Source organism: Aquarana catesbeiana, linkage group LG05 (genome assembly GCF_042186555.1).
Source record: "Aquarana catesbeiana isolate 2022-GZ linkage group LG05, ASM4218655v1, whole genome shotgun sequence".
NCBI classification, from domain to species: domain Eukaryota; kingdom Metazoa; phylum Chordata; class Amphibia; order Anura; family Ranidae; genus Aquarana; species Aquarana catesbeiana.
The window spans coordinates 591,365,000-591,385,430 of NC_133328.1; the positions used below are offsets into that span (position 1 = coordinate 591,365,000).

Consider the following 20,431-nt stretch of genomic DNA (forward strand, 5'->3'; position numbering starts at 1 on the left):
GATTCCTTCCGGATGCCGTGCTCATGCGCGCGCGCCTCAGTTGCGCGTCGTGACGTAGCGGCGCTTGCGCGGTTGCGACGGAAGTTACGGGGATGCCCGGAGGAGCAATCCTCTCCGGAACGCCGGGGGGGTCACGTTGAGCGCACAGCTGTGTTGCTCACCTCCCCCCCCCCAATTGTTTGGTGAGGGGCAGGGGGCGGGCTGGGGGGTGGGCGGACACACACCAGCACCTGACGGGAGTCAGTCATTGAACACTCCTCATAAATGGAGGAAACCTTAGAGGCACTGTATTGGACTCTCTTCAATGCAGAGACGCCAGCATGGTGATAATCCAGTCATCTAAGTGGTAAGTGTACTTGGAATGACGGTTATGTGTTCATACAAGCTGCTCAGCAATTCGTTTTTTTGCTTTTTCTTTTCTTTTTTTGAAATCATTTATGATTTTGTCATGATCTCTTATCCTCAATCTAATTCTTGCAGAATAATGAAGGCATCCACTTTGTTATTCAGTTCAGCTTGACCGGGTAATTAGCCCCACCACCACCCCTGCACTTGTCACTGGGTTGTTAATTTTCAGTGTTTGGCCACGTTCACTTGTGTGTGTTTTATTACTGTTATCCTATTCCATTCACCGCTGCACTCCCCCCCCCCCCCCCCCCCATCCATCCCATACATTATCACCTAGTATCCCACACTTACTTTCACGCTGTGTCTCTCTCCCCTCCCTTTTCTGTCCACACCTTCACTTTTTCCCTCATCATCCTTCACAATTTTCCAGTCACCTGTCACTTCCTTGTTGTGCCCCTCCATATGGTCCAATATCCCCTCCCCCCCTCCCCCCCCTCTTTTCTGTTTGTTGTTTTTCCACCTCCCCCCTCCCCCCTCCCCCGACCCTACACTGCAGTCTCGTTTTGTCTCTCTCTCCCCTCGCTCACTTGTCCCATCCCTATGGTTTGTTGGTGCTTTTACCCTATCAACTTTTGGCACATTTTGAGGTCGCATGGTGAATTATTGCCAGCAGGGCATTGGCTATTTTCCAGTCTTATTGCACTTCACCACACTTCTCTCATTCACTCTTTTCTTTATTCTTCTCACCTTTCTCCTCACATGCCTTTCCCTTCCCCTTCTTTCCGTTCCTCTTTTTTCCCATGCCCCCCCTTCCCTTCCCCTTTCTCCCTTCCCCCTCCACCCCCCCCCTTTCTCCCCCCCCCCTTCCCCTCTCCCCCCCCCTCCCCTCTCCCCTTTTCCCTTCCCCTCCTTTCCTTCCTTCCCCTCTCCCTTTTTCCTCCATCTCCCTTCACTTTCTAGCAATGCCCTCCTGTAGATCCATGGACTCATAATACAGTAAGCATATTGAATTCCATGGTTGGGAAACTTTCCAACTATATGGTATGAATCAACTGACCCTCCAACATTTTCCATTTTTGATTTGTAGTATTAACGTGAACCCTATCTGGGTACGGGTTCTGGACTGCCCGTCCTGCCCCCTCCCTTCCCTCCCCTCTCCCACACATGGGGGGCTGGTAAGCGTGACCCCTCGTAAGGCTCATCTGGTCCGTCGCTCGTCCCCGGTGGGAACTGGTCCGATACGGGGGAGACGGAGGAGTGAAGAAACAAGTGTATTCATCTTAAACGTTTTGGTAATGCCAAGAATGACACTGTAGTGTCACAATCTCTGTGATAGGTAACTATACAATTTATTCAGTCCGCATTATAGGGCATGCCTGCATGGTTTTTGGCACTGCGGAAATTGGATGTCATGTTTGATATGTGATATATGTTACCCCCCTTTTCTTTTAGTGCGGACAGCCATCCTCTGAAGAAGACCCGGGAAGGGTCGAAACGCGTCAGAATTTTATATAATTATTATTGTCCCACATACATTGTATGGCCTATTTTCCTTCATTAGAGGCATTTATTGTTATTCAAAACGCTTATAATTGGGGAAATATAGGCTGCCCTCGTATACATTGTGTCATACATTGGTTTTCATTGCAAGTTGCTGTTTGCTGTATATGTATGCCACACTCAGTTCGTGTCCCTGACTCTAACAGTCAGTATTTATCTTTATGAATTTTTCCTTTTATCGCTATTTATATATTTTTTGGTACCCAATAAAATTCAAATTTTGTAACCATTCATTGTACTCCATTGGCTGTTTTAAAGCCCCGATAGGGGGTTCTCTCTGGTTTTTTTTCATGCACTTTTTTAAATTTATTACCCAATGGGATGCATTTACTAATGCCCTTATTTAATATGCTCTTAAAGAAAACCTCTCCTCCGTGCTCTTTGTTCCTAAGATTTATCCCAATTTTGCCTTCTAGCAAGGTTCGTAGTTTAGGGAAGTTGGATCTTTTGAAATTCAGTGTCTTTGTATTCCTCTTATGTTTCCTATTTGTGTGATTTATACTGAAGCCAATTGACCTGTGATTGCTGTTTCTTAATTGCCCCATATTTCCACATCTGTGATCAGGTCTGTATTGTTGGTAATCAGTAGATCCAGTACGCTTTATTTCTAGTTGGTGGCATCTACCATCTGGACCCATTAAATTGTCCTGCAAGACATCCTTGCTGCTAATCCAAATTGTGATAAGAGATCCGTCTCCCCCTCCTTCTTCAGGTTAGGGGGCCTATAGCATACTCCCACTATTATTTTCCACTTAGCTTCATACCTTTGGAGCTCTACCCATAAGGATTCCACCTCCTCCCTAGCTCCCTTAATGATGTCATCTCTCACATTCACTTGTACATTATTCTTGATATATAGGCATACCCCTCCTCCTTTTTTATCCTCTCTATCCCTGCGATAAAGGGTATACCCTTGAATGGTTTCCAGCCAATCATGAGAGTTGTTGAACCGGGTCTCTGAAATTCCCACAAAATCCAAATCCTCCTCGTACAACAGTATCTCTAGTTCACCTATCTTGTCCACCAGGCTCCTGGCATTGGTGAACATGCCATGTAGTTTAGACCAGTCGCATACTATCCTCTTATTGGGTGTTCCGAGATTGCAACTAGGACATGTTACATTACTTACCTTGGGTTTATGTGCTTTAGTCAACCTACCACTAATGCCCCCAATACTACACTCTGGAAAAAGAGCGTGGGCTTCCAGGGAAATAATGTGCTTACATTTTGCACAGCAGTATTCGCCCTCGATCGGATGATCAACGAACACATACATGCTACAAGATCGCATCTCCACACCCGCCAGGCATCGTATCTACTAATTTAATGAGGATTGGGGATTATACCCTGTTCAAACTACCTAACAACTAGCTTCCTGACACTAATACTCAACAAGACAATACACAGATACTCAACAAAACAATACACAGGTACTTGCAGACCCACGTGCACTCGCAGACCCACGTGCACTCGCAGACCCATGTGCACTCGCAGACCCATGTGCACTTGCAGACCAATTATAACAGTATAGCATGTAAAAAATACAACAGGTGGCATGTTTGGCTAAAAAAAAAAGGCATAGCGGGAGGAGGGGGGGGGGGGTAATGAAGAGGGAATAGGGGGAGGAGGGGGGGGGGAGGGGATCGAATAAAGAGAAGAAGAATATTTCAAAGCGCAAGCGTCTCCTGCCTAGAGTGTACCTGGTCTGTGGGTATCTTCCTCGACAGCTAGGAGGTCTCAAGGGAGAGAAACATCCTTTACCTCTCTAAACCCTAAGGTGGCCTAGGCCTTCTTAATTTTACCAAATATTATCAAGCAGCACATCTGGCTCAACTACCCAAATACCACACGGCACGAGGAATACCATTGCGAGTCAGTGGATTGTGACCCCCTAACATTAGCCAATCTACTATGGCTCCGCTTAGGTGACCACAGATCACTGCAAAATCCTGCCACTATTTAGCTACCTGGGATAGGCTCAAAAGTATGTTTTGACTTCCAATCTCCCCACAACCTGCTCCTATCATATCTCCATAACCCAGCCTTCTATTCTGCCTGGACTTCCCCTCGACATTCCACTAGTGGTCCTCTGCCAACCTTATCTGAGCCCAAAAGTTTACAACACCTGAAGCATTTAAATCATTTTTGACCCTCTGTGAATCCCATGGCATCCCAAATACGTAACTCTTCCGCTATCCCTAAATTAAGCATTTTGTTTGCCTCTTGTCTCTGAAGGGACACATCCCTACCTGCTATGAGAGATTTTGAGCGCACGTGCAAAAATGACCCTCATGTGCACGGTTTAATCTCTACTTTTTACGCTCAGCTTTTGGAACCACCATCTCAATGTAGTGATATAATATTATTGTGTGGATATAGTGGTATCATAGGTATGATAATTAATTAGTAAGTACTCTTCCGCAGCAACCCAATTCTTCCAGAGAGATGCACTTTATTGACTTCCAACACAGAACAAAGTCCAAAGTCCACAGATGACAAAAAATCCGACAGAGTAGATATAATTCAGAGTCCCATGTTCCTAGGTCTGTGTGTTCATACACAGACAAGCCATTCACTATGCGGCTAAGTGGGAGAGAGATCTGGGTCTGCAACTAGATGCCAAAGACTGGGCAGATATCTGGGAGTCTACCAAGTCAATATCCCAGAATATGGTGGCATTGAAGATGAACCATAAGGTTCTCATGCGCTGGTACCTGGTCCCTGCCCGGATTGCCAAATTCCTTCCCACTTATCCTCACAACTGCTTCCAAGGCTGCCCAGATGCAGGCACACATCTCCAAAGTTGGTGGACCTGCCCACTGGCCCAAACATTTTGGGCTAAAATTTTCCATATTTTATCTACATTGTTTAATGGTCCTCTGGATCCTAACCCAGCCACAGCCTTACTCAATAAAAAAACCTTTAGAAGTGACCCGCCCACAATTTAAACTCCTCCTGCAGGCTACTACTGCAGTGACGCAAACCATCGCTAGAGCCTAGAGAACTCCCGTCCTTAATATCACAGAAACCAAAAATAGGGTCACCAGAGCCATGATCCATGCCAAAGTGTTCACCTGGGCAACGTAAAAAAACATGAAACATGTGGAAACTAAGGGTGGATCACTATCTCCCTTCTGACTTTGATGAAACATTACTGTCCCCTTGATCTCCCTGTAAATATTTCATTAGAGACCCTCAGATGAGGATCCCTGATCTCCTCTCCCATCCCCCCCCGACCTGCTTCTACTTTCTTCGTCTCCCCATCCCCTCTTAGTTATTCTGGTCTTTACTTTTTCTCATGTCCACCTGCTTTCTGTTCCCCCTTCCCTTCTTCACCACATGTCTTCTCCCCCCTCCTTTTCCCTTTGTCTTCTCTCTTCCCTTCCTGATCGATTAGCTCCTGTTACCCACGGACTACCTGAACAGGGGCAGCCCATCCAGATGATATAATTGGTCAGGACACCAGCCGCGCCCGATTGCATGCAAGTTCAACCCTACTTACACTATCTAGAGCAGCCTACCCAGTCCCATCAAATTGTCATTTCCAATACCTTTAGTTGAACATCCCATGGGTTATCTGCTGTTCTTTAAATGTTACCTTGCAAAATATTTCACATGGGTTTACCTGTTGTGAAGGGTGGTCCTTCTCCCTTTCCCTCATTCCCTCATTTCCTCCATGACCTACCTAGACATTTGAGGTTTACTACACTAATTTATAAAGTGTTATACTACAATCATTGAACGTTTAACGTCATTGTTTATGATGCTTTCCCTAACACACTGTTGTGGGCTGCGTCCCTACTCAATTGGTGCTCTGTTGTGCACACTGTTTAACACCCTTTCTCATTGGGGTTAATCCGCAAGAGTTATTACTTTTGTATGTTACTCTTTTCTTTTCTGTACCAACAAAATATTTGAACAAGATAAATGTTGGGGAGAGAAAACACCTGTTTTTTTTTTTTCCTAATGAATTCTTATTAATGTAACTGTCAAATTATTATGGCAGGCAGATCTCACTCTTAGGATGAGCCAGCCCCTGCTTTTCCCATCATGCCCAATAGATAACCAAAATATTACAAATTCTTCAATTTACTTGTTGATGCAACCTAATGAAGGGGGGCACTGGTCTTTGCCTTACCCTCTGAAAGGTCAATGTAACCATTAGGAAGAGGAGAAGATGGGGTACTATTTCTATCACAATCCCTTTGGGTAACACACTCTGTGCTGTGCAACACAAAATGATTGAGACATATTCATCTATGGCCTTATTTCTGGGTTCCTCTGAACTATTTATTTATTCAAATACAGCAAAGCTAACCCATCAGACTGTGTGGACATGACCTGTGATGCAAAGAGGAAGACCCTCTTGAAAGATCTTGATGGTTCCTTCTTGGGGAACATAGGTGCCATAGTACCACAGTCAGAATGGCAGTGGAATGGAGACAAGAGAGAGGGACTTGGAGATTACCGAATTCCGAAAGTGATGCTGACCAGTCTCAACGGAAGTCGGATACCTGTATCACAGGTCGCTCCCAATAAAGGTAAACATTTCTATACTTATACCAATCCATTAGTCTGCATAATGCCATGTTACTATTGCTTGAATAGACCAGAATACCAGAACCACTGCAGATGGTGCTGTAGGTAAAATTTTATTCATGACTCCTGGATGCAGTAAAATAGAAAGGGTGCCAGTGGAACCCTTTTGTTGCTTTCACCTGAACTCCTGTGTCACTTTATTCATAATGATTCTTACAGATACTCATTATAAGTTCAAAATAAAATTATATTTCTCTTTAAATGATTTTTATGTATCTTTTATAATAATGCTTCCATCTACTTGTCTTTTTATTAAGGAATCATCAGAGATAGCACCTGTGTGTACATGTCATCCTGGGAGGCCTATAAATGTTTTGGATTGAATTATGAGATGTTTGTCATCGAGAGTCTGGATGCAGATACAGAGAGAAGGCGGCTTTCCCCAGTAGCTGTGCTGGGAGATGGCTATTTAGATCTTATTAATGGTATGGTATAAAAAGAAATATATATTTTTGATTGGTTGTTGCGGGTAACACAGCCAACTCTTTTTTTTAATGCAGCCTTTGAGTGTGTTTCACAGGAAGAAGAAACCCACTCAGTAATAATGCAGTCTACTAAATATCCATACACAATATCCTACCATTAACTGTAATGCCCCGTACACACGGTCGGATTTTCTGATGGAAAATATCCGATTGGAGCGTGTTGTCGGAAATTCCGACCGTGTGTGGACTCCATCGGACATTTTCCATCGGATTTTCCGACACACAAAGTTGGAGAGCAGGAGATAAAACTTTCTGACAACAAAATCCGTTGTTGGAAATTCCGATCGTGTGTACACAAATCCGACGGACAAAGTGCCACGCATGCTCAGAATAAATAAAGAGATGAAAGCTATTGGCCACTGCCCCGTTTATAGTCCCGACGTACGTGTTTTACGTCACCGCGTTTAAAACGATCGGATTTTCCGACAACTTTGTGTGACCGTGTGTATGCAAGACAAGTTTGAGCCAACATCCGTCGGAAAAAATCCTAGGATTTTGTTGTTGGAATGTCCGAACAAAGTCCGACCGTGTGTACGGGGCATTAGTCTGAAGGTCATAAAGGAGCAAACAGTAAAATGGTTCACATGGTTAGGCATTGAATTACCATATACAGTGCAATAATTGGGCTTTCCTTTTAGGGCTTTATTATTTAGAGCCTAACTCCAGGACATGTAAAAATATTCCCTTGTAGTGAAGCTCCCTCCACACTGCAAGGGTTAAATGCTCATTTAAGTCTAGGAGAAAATATTTTTTATAACCCAATCCTCCACTTCCCTGGTAGATGGTGCTCTCCTATTTTCCGGCAGTGGCCTGGTACTTGGCATCCCGATGTCCAATACATCCTAATTGGTCTTGATAACGCCGGAGGGCCTCCGTCCATGGCTTTTCCCAGTCCCCTAGACAGGGCTTTTTTTCTCGAACAATAGGTGCTGGAACTCAACCACGACCCCCCCAAAACTCCTCCCCCCACACACACCCTCCAAATCACATCAAATAGTGGGTGTGGTCATATTTCACAAACAGTAGGAGGGTCTTAAAGGGGCATTAAATATCAGGATTGCATTACACACAGGGTGCAGAGCTGTCACTTGTAAACACAGAAACCAGACATCTGTGTTTACAAGTGATTGTGGTGAGCAGGCACCAAAGGGTCTGAGCCAGAGGTGGTGGAACTGAGTTCCACCAAGTTCCCCCTGACAAAAAGCCCTGCCCCTAGATGTTAATTTAACCTATGCAGTGTGGGGGCAGCCCCACTGCAAGAGAGGGGTGCTTTAAACTGTAGATTTATCCAATTCTCTCTGGATAGCTAAAAGATAAACATGTCATACAGTTATTACCTCAGTGAGCATCATGCTACAGTGGGGAAAATAATTATTTGATCCCCTGCAGATTTTGTAAGTTTGCCTACTTACAAAGAAATGAAGGGTCTATCATTTTTATCATAGGTGTATTTTAAATGATAGAGACAGAATATCAACCAAAAATCCAGAAAAAACACATGATACAAATGTTATAAATTAAGTTGCAGTTCAATGAGTAAAATAATTTTTTGATCCCCAAGCAAAACACAACTTATTATTTGATCCCCTGCTGATTTTGTAAGTTTGCCCACGAACAAAGAAATGAAGGGTCTATCATTTTTATCATAGGTGTATTTTAAAGCAAAACATAACTTAGTACTTGGTGGAGAAACCCTTGTTGGCAAGCACAGAGGTAAGAGATTTCTTGTAGTTGGTGACCGCCAGGTTTGCACACATCTCAGGAGGGATTTTGGTCCACTCTTCTTTGCAGATTGTCTCGAAATCCATAACCACTTCAGCTCTGGAAGAATTTGCCCGCTTAATGACCAGGCCTTTTTTTGCGATACGGCACTGTGTCGCTTTAACTGACAATTGCGCAATCGTGCGATGTTGTACCCAAACAAAATTGGAGTTCTTTTTTCCCCACAAGTAGAGCTTTCTTTTGGTGGTATTTGATCACCTCTGCGTTTTTTATTTTTTGCGCTATAAACAAAGAGCGACAATTTATAAAAAAAAAAAAAAAAAAAAAAAAAAATTATGTATATATATATAAAAAAATATCCAAAAAAACAAAATGTATTCATCAGTTTAGGCCGCATTATATTCTTCTACATATTTTTGGTAAAAAAAAAAAAAAAGCGTATCTAGGCGCATATTGATTGGTTTGCGCAAAAGTTATTGCGTCTACAAATTATGGGATACATTCAGGGACTTTTATTTTTTTTATTGTTTTTACTGCAATTTCTAGCGGGACTGCAACATTGCGGCGGACAAATCTGACCCCAACTGACACTTTTTGGGGACCAGTGACATTATTACATTGATCAGTGCTATACAAATGCACTGATCAATGTAAAAACTACACTGGCAGGGAAGGGGTTAACACTAGGGGGCGATCAATAGGTTAACTGTGTTCCCTAGGTGTGTTCTAACTGTAGGGCTGGATGGGCTGCCAGGGACATGACAGAGATCACTGTTCCTGATCACTGGGAACAGTAGATCTCTGTCATGTCATCTGGCAGAATGGGGAATCACCTTGTTACAAAGGCAGCTCCCTCTTTTGCCTCTGTAATAGGCTGTTGTGGGTCGCCGGCAGACATCAAGTCAGCCCGACCCACTGGCATGCTCATGCAGTGTGCATTGGCCGCGCCCGCCCGCAACTTTACCTGCAGTTACAGCTACGGCGATTTTCGCAGGAGAGCAGACCTGCCACTGTATAACGACGGCGGCTGGTTGGCAAGTGGTTAAAGGGGAACTTCAGTCACCTTTTTTAACTTTGCATCTATTAAATGTTCTGCTCTTGTTGTTTTAACTTTGGATAGTAAAAAAAAATTTCTGCCAGTAAATACCTTATACAGCCCACTTCTTGTTTCTGCTCTAGTAAAAAGCCTAGGCTTATGACGTATGGCTTATCATGCACAGCTATCTCTCTCGCTCTTGTGAGAGTTTGCCAGGAGAGGGGGGGGGTGAGTCATAAGAGGGCCAATGATAGCTGCAGAGCTGGAGGTGTGCCTCTGTGTGTCTGTGTAAATCCAGCAAGTGAACAGGCAGCAGCTTCAGCTGCCCACAGTTAAAATGGATGCAGCCAGACTTGATGGAGGGAGATGTATGCAGAATATTTGGCAAGTACAGGATCACAGTATACTGTATATAAAATAATATGCAAAGTGGTTGGAGGGAAGCTTCAGAATTGCAAAGACGTTTTTATTAAAAATTATGTGAGCAGACTGCAGTTCTTTTTTAAGGTTTCTTGGCTGTTGCTTGGCAACTTGAAGTTTCAGCTCCCTCTATAAATTTTCTATAGAGTTAAGGTCTGGAGATTGGCTAGGCCACTCCATGACTTTAATGTACTTCTTCTTGAGTCAATCCTTTGTTGCCTTGGAGGTAGGTCATTGTCATGCTGAAAGACTCATCCATGACCCATCTTCAGTGTTCTGGCTGAGGGAAGAAGGTTCTCAACCTAGAATTTACAATACATTGCCCCATCCATTGCCCCTCAATGCTGCAAAATCGGTCTGTATCGGTCTTTAGCAGAGAAACAGCTGCAAAGCATAATGTTTCCAACTCTGTACTTGACTGTAGGGATGCTGTTCTTAGGGTCATAGTCAGCATTTTTCTTCCTCCAAATACGGTGAGTTCCCCTCCTCAAGAAGGCACATGTAGTCATGCCAGTGAACATCTAAATGATTCAGAGAAGGATTGGGAGAAAGTGCTGTGGTCAGATGAGTTCAGAATGTAACTCAACTCGCCTTGTTTGGAGGAAGAAAATGCAGACTATGACCCTAAGAACACCATCCCCACAGTCAAGCATGGAGGTGGAAACATGATGCTTTGGGGCTGTTCTCTGCTAAAGGTACGTGCTGACTTTGCCGCATTAATGGGTCAAAGGACGGGCCACATATTGTAAAAGCTTGGATGAGAGCCTTCTTCCCTCAATTAGAAAACTGAAGATGGGTTGTGTATGGGTCTTCCAGCATGACAATTACCCAAAGCATACCTCCAAGGCAACAAAGGAGTGGCTCAAGAGGAAACACATTAAGGTTATGAAAAGTGGCCTAGTCAGTCCCCAGACCTTAATCCTATAGAAATTTATGGAGGGAGCCAATCTTTAAAGAAGAGTGGCCCAAAATCCCTCCTGAGATGTGTGCAAACCTGGTAGCCAACTACAAGAAATATCTTACCTCTGTGCTTGCAAACAAGGGTTTCTATACCAAGTACTAAGTCATGTTTTGCTTTAAAATACACCTATAATAAAAATGATAGACCCTTCATTTCTTTGTATGCGGGCAAACTTACAAAATCTGCAGGGGATCAAATAATAATTTTTCCTACTGTTTTTCTCACACTAGCAGAGAATCAGTATTGCTTTCCTTTAAATTAATCTTGCAGATTAAAATAGACTTTGAAAGAAAATGGTCTGCTTGTTAGCTAGTGCCCCCAAAGATGGAAATAATACATGACTCTCTAACTTCTGGTGTTAGTGGTACCATTGGGCCTTCGTATGGAAGCCTTTGAATACTGAGGCAAGCATACAGTTATTGTATTGGAGCACAAGCTCATGGGATTTTGAATCCCATGATTAGGCCCATTAAAGCTGAATTTCACTCAAAAAGGGAAGTTCCGCCTGTCTTCCTCCTTCCGCTCCTCTTTATTTTTTGCCACTTTATATTTTGGGGGGAATACAGGTGCCTGGTTTTGCCAGGTACCTGCTCCCACTTCTGGTCATCCCAGCAATCTGAGTTTGCCTCCCCTTCACCCGCAGCCTTCTGGGACATGTCACAGGTCCCAGAAGGCTGCAGGGCCATGCACAAAGTGCAGCTGGCTCATGCATGACCAGTGGGAAGCCGGCTGTGAAGCAGTCACAGCCAGCTTCCCAAAGTAAACATGCCGGTGCCTGGACCCGAAGACAGCCGAAGGGATGGCTTGGGTGAGGATAGACTGGATCCCTGGATAGGTAAGTGTCCTATTATTCAAAGTCAGCAACTACAGTTGCAGTTACATTTTTGTTTATAGGTTCAAGAACCGCTTTAATGTCTCTCTAAGATTTACACTCTGATGATAAAATGAAACAAATAATCTGTTCTCCGCAGATCTCATGCATTAAAGATTAATTGCTGAGAGCTGTGATTGTTTCCCTATAGCCACCAATCAGAATAAAAACTGCCTTGGAAGATGTCAGCTTAAATATGAAAGTTGGAATCTAATTAAAATATAAAACTTGCTGTGCTTATGGCATCTCCAACTTTGTGTATTGTGTTGGTTACCCATACAGATCAATGTTTTGTTCTTCTTACAGGGCCCCAAGACCATGGCTGGTGCAGTGGATATACCTGTCAAAAAAGAGTTTCTTTGTTTCACTCCATAGTGGCAACAAATAAGTCATTTGATATCTTTTTCACAAGCACCAGTCCCCAGACAATGCGCCTTAAGCTTCTCAACACAGATGACACCAAAGTAAGTTCACCGGCAAGTGGATTATGTACAATTTGAGGATGATGTCTCCCTTATTGACTTTTAAGGCTGACTTTGGTAAATAGGATGCATAAGAATTTTTTTGCCCCTGCGCTTACACAGAATTTTCAGCATCAAAAAACCTTTATAAAAGCACTTGGAACTCTAAAGTATGTCCATGCACTGATTGCGGATTGCAGTGCTAATACCATAAGACAATAGATTCCACTGGAGTAATTATTGTAAGCATCAAGAGTTTTTAAGCCATATAAAACTTCAAATATTTGGCATATGCACAGGTTTGTAGTGCTGTCAACAGATATAAAAGTACACTGTGGTGTAGCAAAGGCAAAAACATCCGAGCCACATCAGGTGCGAAGTTATAAGGCTACTTGCCGGCTGTTAGAAATGGTGTAATGAACCCTCGGCTGTTAAGTCTCCACAATGAGTGAACCGCTGAAATCACTCTTTAGAAAGCACTGTGTGCTGGGCAGTGGCTTCCAACCAGAGGAGCCGCTGGGATGGATCTGCTGGAAGAATGGAATTCCTTTGTACGGGGCTGCAGCACTCCACCTTCGGATGCGGAAGATGACGTCAGAGGGACGCGCCAGATACCGATCAGGTTGGGGAGTAGCCGTTGTTCTAGCAGAATACCGCTACCCATCAGAAAATGCAATGGAAGTGACGTTGCAAACAAAAAATGCTTGTTGCGCATGCACTATGCGTTCCAACATGGCCGCTATGCATTTCAATAGGGTTCCTAATCTGACAGAACATGAAGGCAGCAGCCAACATCTTGTTACACCCAGCCAAGTCTTTTAGTGGTCAACTCACCTTATATACTAAAATAGACTATTTCACCGCGATCGAGTGAGGTTGTTGAAAAATGTCCCTCGGTGCCAAATCAGTTTGGCACTGAGCAGTGCGGGGTGTACCAGGATGGCCATCAACACCTTCTGACTGCAGGCTGGTAGCTGCTTTTCAAATGCAACATCAAAACAGTGTCACAGATGTAAAAATACTGTATTTCAGTATAAAAGGTGAGTGTGAAATGGTAGACTTGGCTGGGTGTAGCAACATGTTTGGTAGGAACGTCACTTCTGTTACATTTTCTGATTAGTAGCGGTATTCTGATAGAACACTGTAACGGACGAACCGCAAGTGGAACGCACCGTGATCACCCAGAACGTTGCTATGCCAATGTGTTTTGCACCATGCTCCTTCTCAAGTCATGTAATCACGGTATCCATGTACACAATTTAAAGGACTATGGGTGGAAGAGAGAGGAGGAGCTTAGCAAAAAACATAATTACTAAACCAAATTAAAAAAAAAACACACAGAACAGTCACAAGTTCCATGCCACCATCCCCAACCTATTTCAGCCCATTAGGTTATTCATTACTATATATTTATACATATATTTTTTATTATTTTATTTCTCCAGCATGGAACTAAAAATGTACAATTCATAATTAATTAATACCAGTTGAGAATAATCTAAAAAATAATAAACAAAGGATAAATTAAAATTAAGAACCTATAGAAGGCCAAAAATCTCCCGGGCGAGTGCGGGAACCAGGAAAAGTGAACTCACATAAAGAGACTGTTGCATGAAAAAGAAAATATTTAAAAAAATAGAAAACTAATATTTGGAAAGTTCATAGGGTGGAGAAATCTATCTCACAACCATTGTAATTCAGATAATTAAATTCAAAGAATACAATCAAAGCATTTCAATTAGTGATACACACATACAGAGTCTTCACTAAACAGAGCATGTAATTAGGCGGGGAGAGAGTGTGTTATCCAAGTGGATACTGAAGTCAGGTGTAGATGGAAATAATCCAAGGAACCATCTAAAGCCATATGAATTCTATATAATATATAAAGAGCATTAAAGAAACTTATTGTTAGAATGATTGAAACGTCTTAGCGCAGATCTAATCCTAATGAGAGTAATTAAAAGAAACACCAACCTATCTAATGCCGCGTACAGACGACCGGAATATCCTTCAGAATAAACTTCGACGGTCTTTCCAACATGAGTTCCGTTGAAACGGATTTGCCTACACACGATCACATCAAAGTCCGTTCGTTTAGAATGCGATGACGTACGACGGGACTAGAAAAAGGAAGTTCATTAGCCAGTAGCCAATAGCTGCCCTTGCGTTGGTTTTTGGTTTGTCGGACTAGCATACAGACGAACAGTTTTCCCGATAGGAACTGAGTCCGTCTAAAAGAATTGAAACATGTTCTATTTCTAGGTCCATCAGAATTTTAGAAAAAAAAAAGTCAGATGAAGCCCACACACGATTGGAATCATTCCGTCTGACCTTTTCTGCCGGAAAGTCCGGTTGTGTGTACACGGCATAAGAGATCTCAAAGCATGATATCAAGCTTCAAAGAATGTTCACAATGAAGTATTACACAGGATCTCAGACAAACACAAGATCCACTAGGATATGTGGAAAAACATATCTTTAGACAATGGTTCATACAGGAACACATCATAGAGATCATACCAACACCTATAGCAAAACACATACCAGTCAATCAACTCCACAGAATGTCTCTCCACCGCCATGCAAGCTGCCACAGGGAACATCTGAGAAATCAATTCCCCTTAAATACCATAAGATACACCTGATTCCTATCCGTTAAAACGTCAATAGCGTGCGCCGAGGTGCCGCAATATGACATCAATGGATACGACTCCAGACTGTGCATGTGGACATGCACAGTACTGCACGACGATTTGGAAGTGTTAAACACAAAAAACAAAAATGTCGGCCCATCCACAAGTCTGATATCTGTGTGCGCCATCTAGTGGATATAGCACAGAAGACAGGAGGATGGGGTATCACACACTCGCCCAAGAGAAATAGACCTAAAAAAAAAAAAACAGGAAGTCGGACATGAGGAGTAATCACCCCTATTCACAAGGATACAAAGCCGAGGTATATAATTGAAGGAAAAAGAGGGGATAAAGAATTATATTAATCTAAAAATACAAAAATATATATTAATCCATTAGATAATATTAACTATGTGGGTTCAATATCAAAGTGTCCAGATAACCATTGTTTATATAAAATTCTAGCCCTACAATATCGCAGTATCCACAAATTCGGGTATCATAAAGCTAGAACCACTGACAAAGTGGAATAGAAAGAGAATGGTGGCTTTCAATAGAAAGAACAACCAACAATTTTGAGAATTTTATGATGAGAGACAGGAATAGCGCCATAAAGTCCTACGGGATACCGATTGGTCCCATGGGATCAAGGCCTACAAAAAGGTCTGTAGGAGTTGACCTCATTAATCCCTGGGGGATTAAGAGCAGAGAGCCTTTCAATCCAATAAGTCTCGGCCCTTAAGATAGCATTGTCCCAGTCGCCACCCCTGGGGTTAGGGGAGACAGCTTCAAATACAAAAAATGAAATCACTGAATTATCAAATCTGTGAAGTAAACCTATGTGTCGAGTGATTGGTGTCACAATTTTACCTCCACTGGAATAATAAAGATGATCCCTCATCCTTAATCCGAGCTCATGAATGGTCTTGCCTATGTAAAATCCATGGCATTGACAAGTCATCAAATAAATCACTCCATGAGTAGCACAATCAGCATATTGTCCCGACTGGAACCATTGACCATTAGGTAGATATATGCCAGCGCCCTCACAGATCCATGGGCAGCGGCTACATCTACCACAGCAGTAGGTTCCCTTACGGGGGCGAGATAAGGTCTCCGATTTGGGTTGGTAATGGCTGCTCATCAAGGGGTAGGACGTACGTATTTAGCCAGGGTATAATCTTCGGCTAAAAGGTGCCAATGATTAGAGATCACTGTGTTGATTTCAGTTTTAGAAGTTTTTTTGAATAGGAGTTCATCTCTGGGCCTTATTCTAGCTTTATTGAAGGCTTTCCTCAACAAAGTTCTAGAATATCCCCTGTCAGATAGTCTTGATCTTAAAAGATCAGACTGACGAAAGAAATCTTCTTCAGATGAGCAATTCCTCTGAAGACGCAGGTATTGCGCATATGGTATGCTTCTGATGAGTGGAGCAAGGTGAGAACTTTGGGCGTGCAAGATAGTATTCCCCCAGCTCAGCTTACGATATAAATCAGTAGTGATGTAACCATTTTCATCAATACAAATTAACAAATCCAAAAACATCATTAAATGTGTGTGTAAATTTCAAATTGAAATCATTGATGTTAAGGGCATCGAGAAACCCCAACAGTTCATCTCTAGACCCTGTCCACACAATCAGGAGATCGTCAATGAACCGAAACCAAAATTGTACATGATTCAAATAGGGCACAAATCTTTCATCGGAGAACAACTACCTCTATACCACCACTATAAATTGGCATAAGCCGGGGCAAACAAGTGCCCATTGCCACTACTTGCCTTTGTAAGTAGATTTGATTCGTGAAGACAAAATGATTTCTGGTAAGTATAAATCTAAGTAGATCCAGAATAAATACATTGTGTGACCAGGTGGTATGATCCTGCTCTTTTAGAAAGGACTTGATCACCAGGATGCCCCACTCATGCGGGATACTAGAGTACAAAGCCTCTATATCCACAGCTACGAGCAGGGCACCCGGGGAAACATGAGTCCCCTCTATATGTCTCAACAGGTCCTGTGTGCCCGGAATGTAAGATGGAAGGCAAGTGACATGTGGCATTAAAAATGAGTCCACATGTCTGTTAGCCTTTTCCGTTAAAGATTTGTTTCCAGAAAATCCCAGGGGGATTTTTTGGACTCTTGTGAATCTTAGGGAGGGCGTAGAAGGTAGCCAATTTTGGAAATTTGGGGATCAGGTACTCTAAGGTTTTTTGGTCAATCAATCCTTTAAGATAGGCATTTGTACAAAGAACACGTAGTGTTTGTTGTGAATCAATTTTACAGTAACATTCATGGTTTTTTAAAATGTTAATACACATTCTTTGATATTGGGGGTGGGACATCAGAACGATGTTCCCACCCTTGTCCGAGGGTTTTATGACGATGTCATCACGTAATTGCAAGGATTTTAGAGCCTCTTGTTGTTCACTGGAAATATTTCTCTCCACTCTATCCCACCGTTGGGACTTCAAATCTCTGATTAATTGCAAAAAAGCCCATATTTTAGGAGTGGCAGATAGATCTGGGAAATGATGGGACTTTAGTTTAAAGGGAGTACTTATATAATTGCTGGCAAAAGGGACAGCTCTCTCCGCCACAATACCCGAAGATGGAACAGGATCATGCGGGTTACTTTCCTCATAAAGGAGCATGAGGTCCCTAAAAGGCTTGGCATTCTTCCATTGTGAAATGTTTAACTTGTTTGGTAAGCTCCTTTTTCCAATTTTTTGTTATTTCATTTCGAGTCAAACATAAATCTGTAGGTCAGTCTACGAGCAAAAAGATAGAGGTCCTTAATAGTTTCTGATATATTGATTGATTGGGCTGGGCAAAAGCTCAATTCCAATTGTAATATGGACCTTTGTGCCGAGCTGAGTTTAATAATAGTTAGATTTATGATGTTGAGCTCGGACTGGCTACTGGATTCTGAGGATTGAATGGATGATATACAGAGGCACTCCCCTGCTTCTTGGCCTCCTGAAGGGCCAGGGCGGGATCTAAAGGGATCCCCCTAGATAGTATTCCCTGCAATGCGGGAGTTAAGTTACTACCTGTAACCTGTTCCCTCATCCGGGATGACATCTCAGGACGCTTCTTATGTTTAGGGTCAGATGGTGAAGATGCACCACCTGAAGTACATTTGTTAGAACGTGGTGTTGGTGCTCCAGATGAGCGACTCTGTGCCTGAGAAAAAGGAAGAAGTAGATAATGATGAATCAGATTCAGTAGTTTCCTCATTCCTAGATTGCGCTGTCGAATTAGGTCTCCTCCCACGTCCCCTGCCACCCCCACCTCTACCCATCCATTTGTAGGCATAGCCTTGCGAGAAGGCCAATTTGTCCATATTAAATTTCTTTTGTTTTTTTACAACAATATCCCTATTCATAGTCTCCAATCTCTCTCTAATCTCTTTCCATTTAGTGTTGAAGTTGGATAGTTCAAAAACATGTGCATACTAGGCATTAAGGGAATCAATCTCTTTATCCAAAAGATCCATATCAGTAGTGTGGTTCTCCACCAATAATAACATCAACTGCCTACTGCTAGTTGTAGGAACCTGTTCCCAGGATTTCCTAAAAGCCTCAGTAGGATTTTTAATGGTAGCTAAGGTCTGAAGACGCAATCCTTGGGGATTAAAATCCTCCCTAATATATTGCTGGGAATACTCAAAATGCCAAAGGTGGGATTTGCGTTTAAGCAAACCCTGGATTCTACCCAAATACAGAGTAAGATTACCATCATCCTTTTTACATGATTCCACACTAGTTTGAATAGTAGACATGAACCCTGTCCATGCCATACCATGAAGGTCCATTCTGCCAAAAGATCCCAACAATACAGATAACCAAAGAAGTGGGACACAAACGAGGGGAAGAAAATTAAAATACAATGTCTTAAAAGAAAGACTGCATTTATAAAAAGGAAAGGACAGTGAAATTTACACTACCCGAAAGAGGGAAATGTATATTTACAAAATATTTTAATAATTATTACAAACGTATATAGTAGCCACGTTTAAAAAGGGCCTCCGGGTGTTTTATCCACCCTAATTGAACATCTTCCCATACTGAATAAAGAGTATTTCTTTAGACACAGGAGGTGTGCTACACGTTTTTGAAGCCTCAATGAAGACAAGCCATTCTGAACCTTTTTACTCCAGAGAAACACATAAAAAATGTTTTCGTCTCGGAACCCCTGCTAAAAGTAATTTGTTGGTGACCATTTGAAAAAAATGCATCTTACATTGGTGGTTTACACAGCACCATTCTAGACGGCTAAAATAAAATCATTGGTGTCATGCTTCTTGCTCTACCAAGTGATGCTGGCTTCAGAATTATGCAGACATCATCAAAACAGAGGTCATACAGCCACAGCTCATGGAACCTCTAGCAACCTCTTGAGGAACCCTAAGGTTCTACAGAACCCTGGTTGAGAATAGCTGATGAAGATATTGCCGGCATAATCCAACAAATGGGGAATAAAGGTCTACAAACTAGATAATATCACCACTTCTGCCTTCCGAGGTGTGACACAAAGTTAAAGTTACATTTTAACCACTTGTCACCCACCCATGGTACAGATACTGCGGGTGGCAGCTGTTGGCTAAGCAATGTAATGGCACATCGCTTAGCACATACGCATTGGAGTGCCCCTTGGGGCGGTGAGATCCTGTGACAAAAAAATAGCCAATTACAAGATAAAAGATATGAGAAATCCAACACTGTCCACATCAGTAACTATTTTCCATCCCTAGAAATCACTAGCTGTCCTCAGTCCTCATGGTTGAATGATGGCTAAAGTCCTTTAAACCCCTTCATCTGAGCCCAGGCTGTCATGGGGCCCCCTGGGCCTAGAGCATTACAGCACTGCATAGCACTTACACAGCTTCACATACTGCAAGTACCATTCCGTATAGCAGTGGAAGAAGGACCTGTGATATCGCTGGATTCGTCAAAAGGCCCTTGGAAACAATTTTGAACTTCTATTTAGGAAAAACAAGAATTAGACTAAACTAGAACTTGCAAATTAGACAATCTCTATGACAAGGGAGTTCTTTGAAGGATCTTCATCTTTTATTTTTACATCTAATTACTGTCCTATCAGATAGCTCAGATTCTCATACTAATATCTGTTTTTTTTTTAGTCTGTTCGTGCTGGAATCTACTTCTCAACTCCCCAGCGTCTGGATGTTTATGTGAACAGTGTCTATATAAACCCAACTAATATAGAATGGAAGGGATCTTCTGATTTCACTCTCAAAGAGCCAACCTACCAAGGTAAATCAGTGTATGTGTGATAATTAATACTTTGACAATGCATGCAGCATTA

The 20,431-nt window shown here is 42.5% G+C and overlaps 1 protein-coding gene across 1 annotated transcript in view; it reads left to right on the forward strand.

Moving 5' to 3' along the window:
- Positions 1–20,431, forward strand: part of LOC141146079 (fibrocystin-L-like) — a 491,542-nt gene that overhangs the window by 458,425 nt on the left and 12,686 nt on the right. The window contains exons 72-75 of the mRNA XM_073632839.1: positions 6,217–6,449; positions 6,765–6,932; positions 12,309–12,466; positions 20,247–20,379. Coding sequence (XP_073488940.1) covers positions 6,217–6,449; positions 6,765–6,932; positions 12,309–12,466; positions 20,247–20,379 — 692 coding nt within the window. The remainder of the gene's footprint in view (positions 1–6,216; positions 6,450–6,764; positions 6,933–12,308; positions 12,467–20,246; positions 20,380–20,431) is intronic.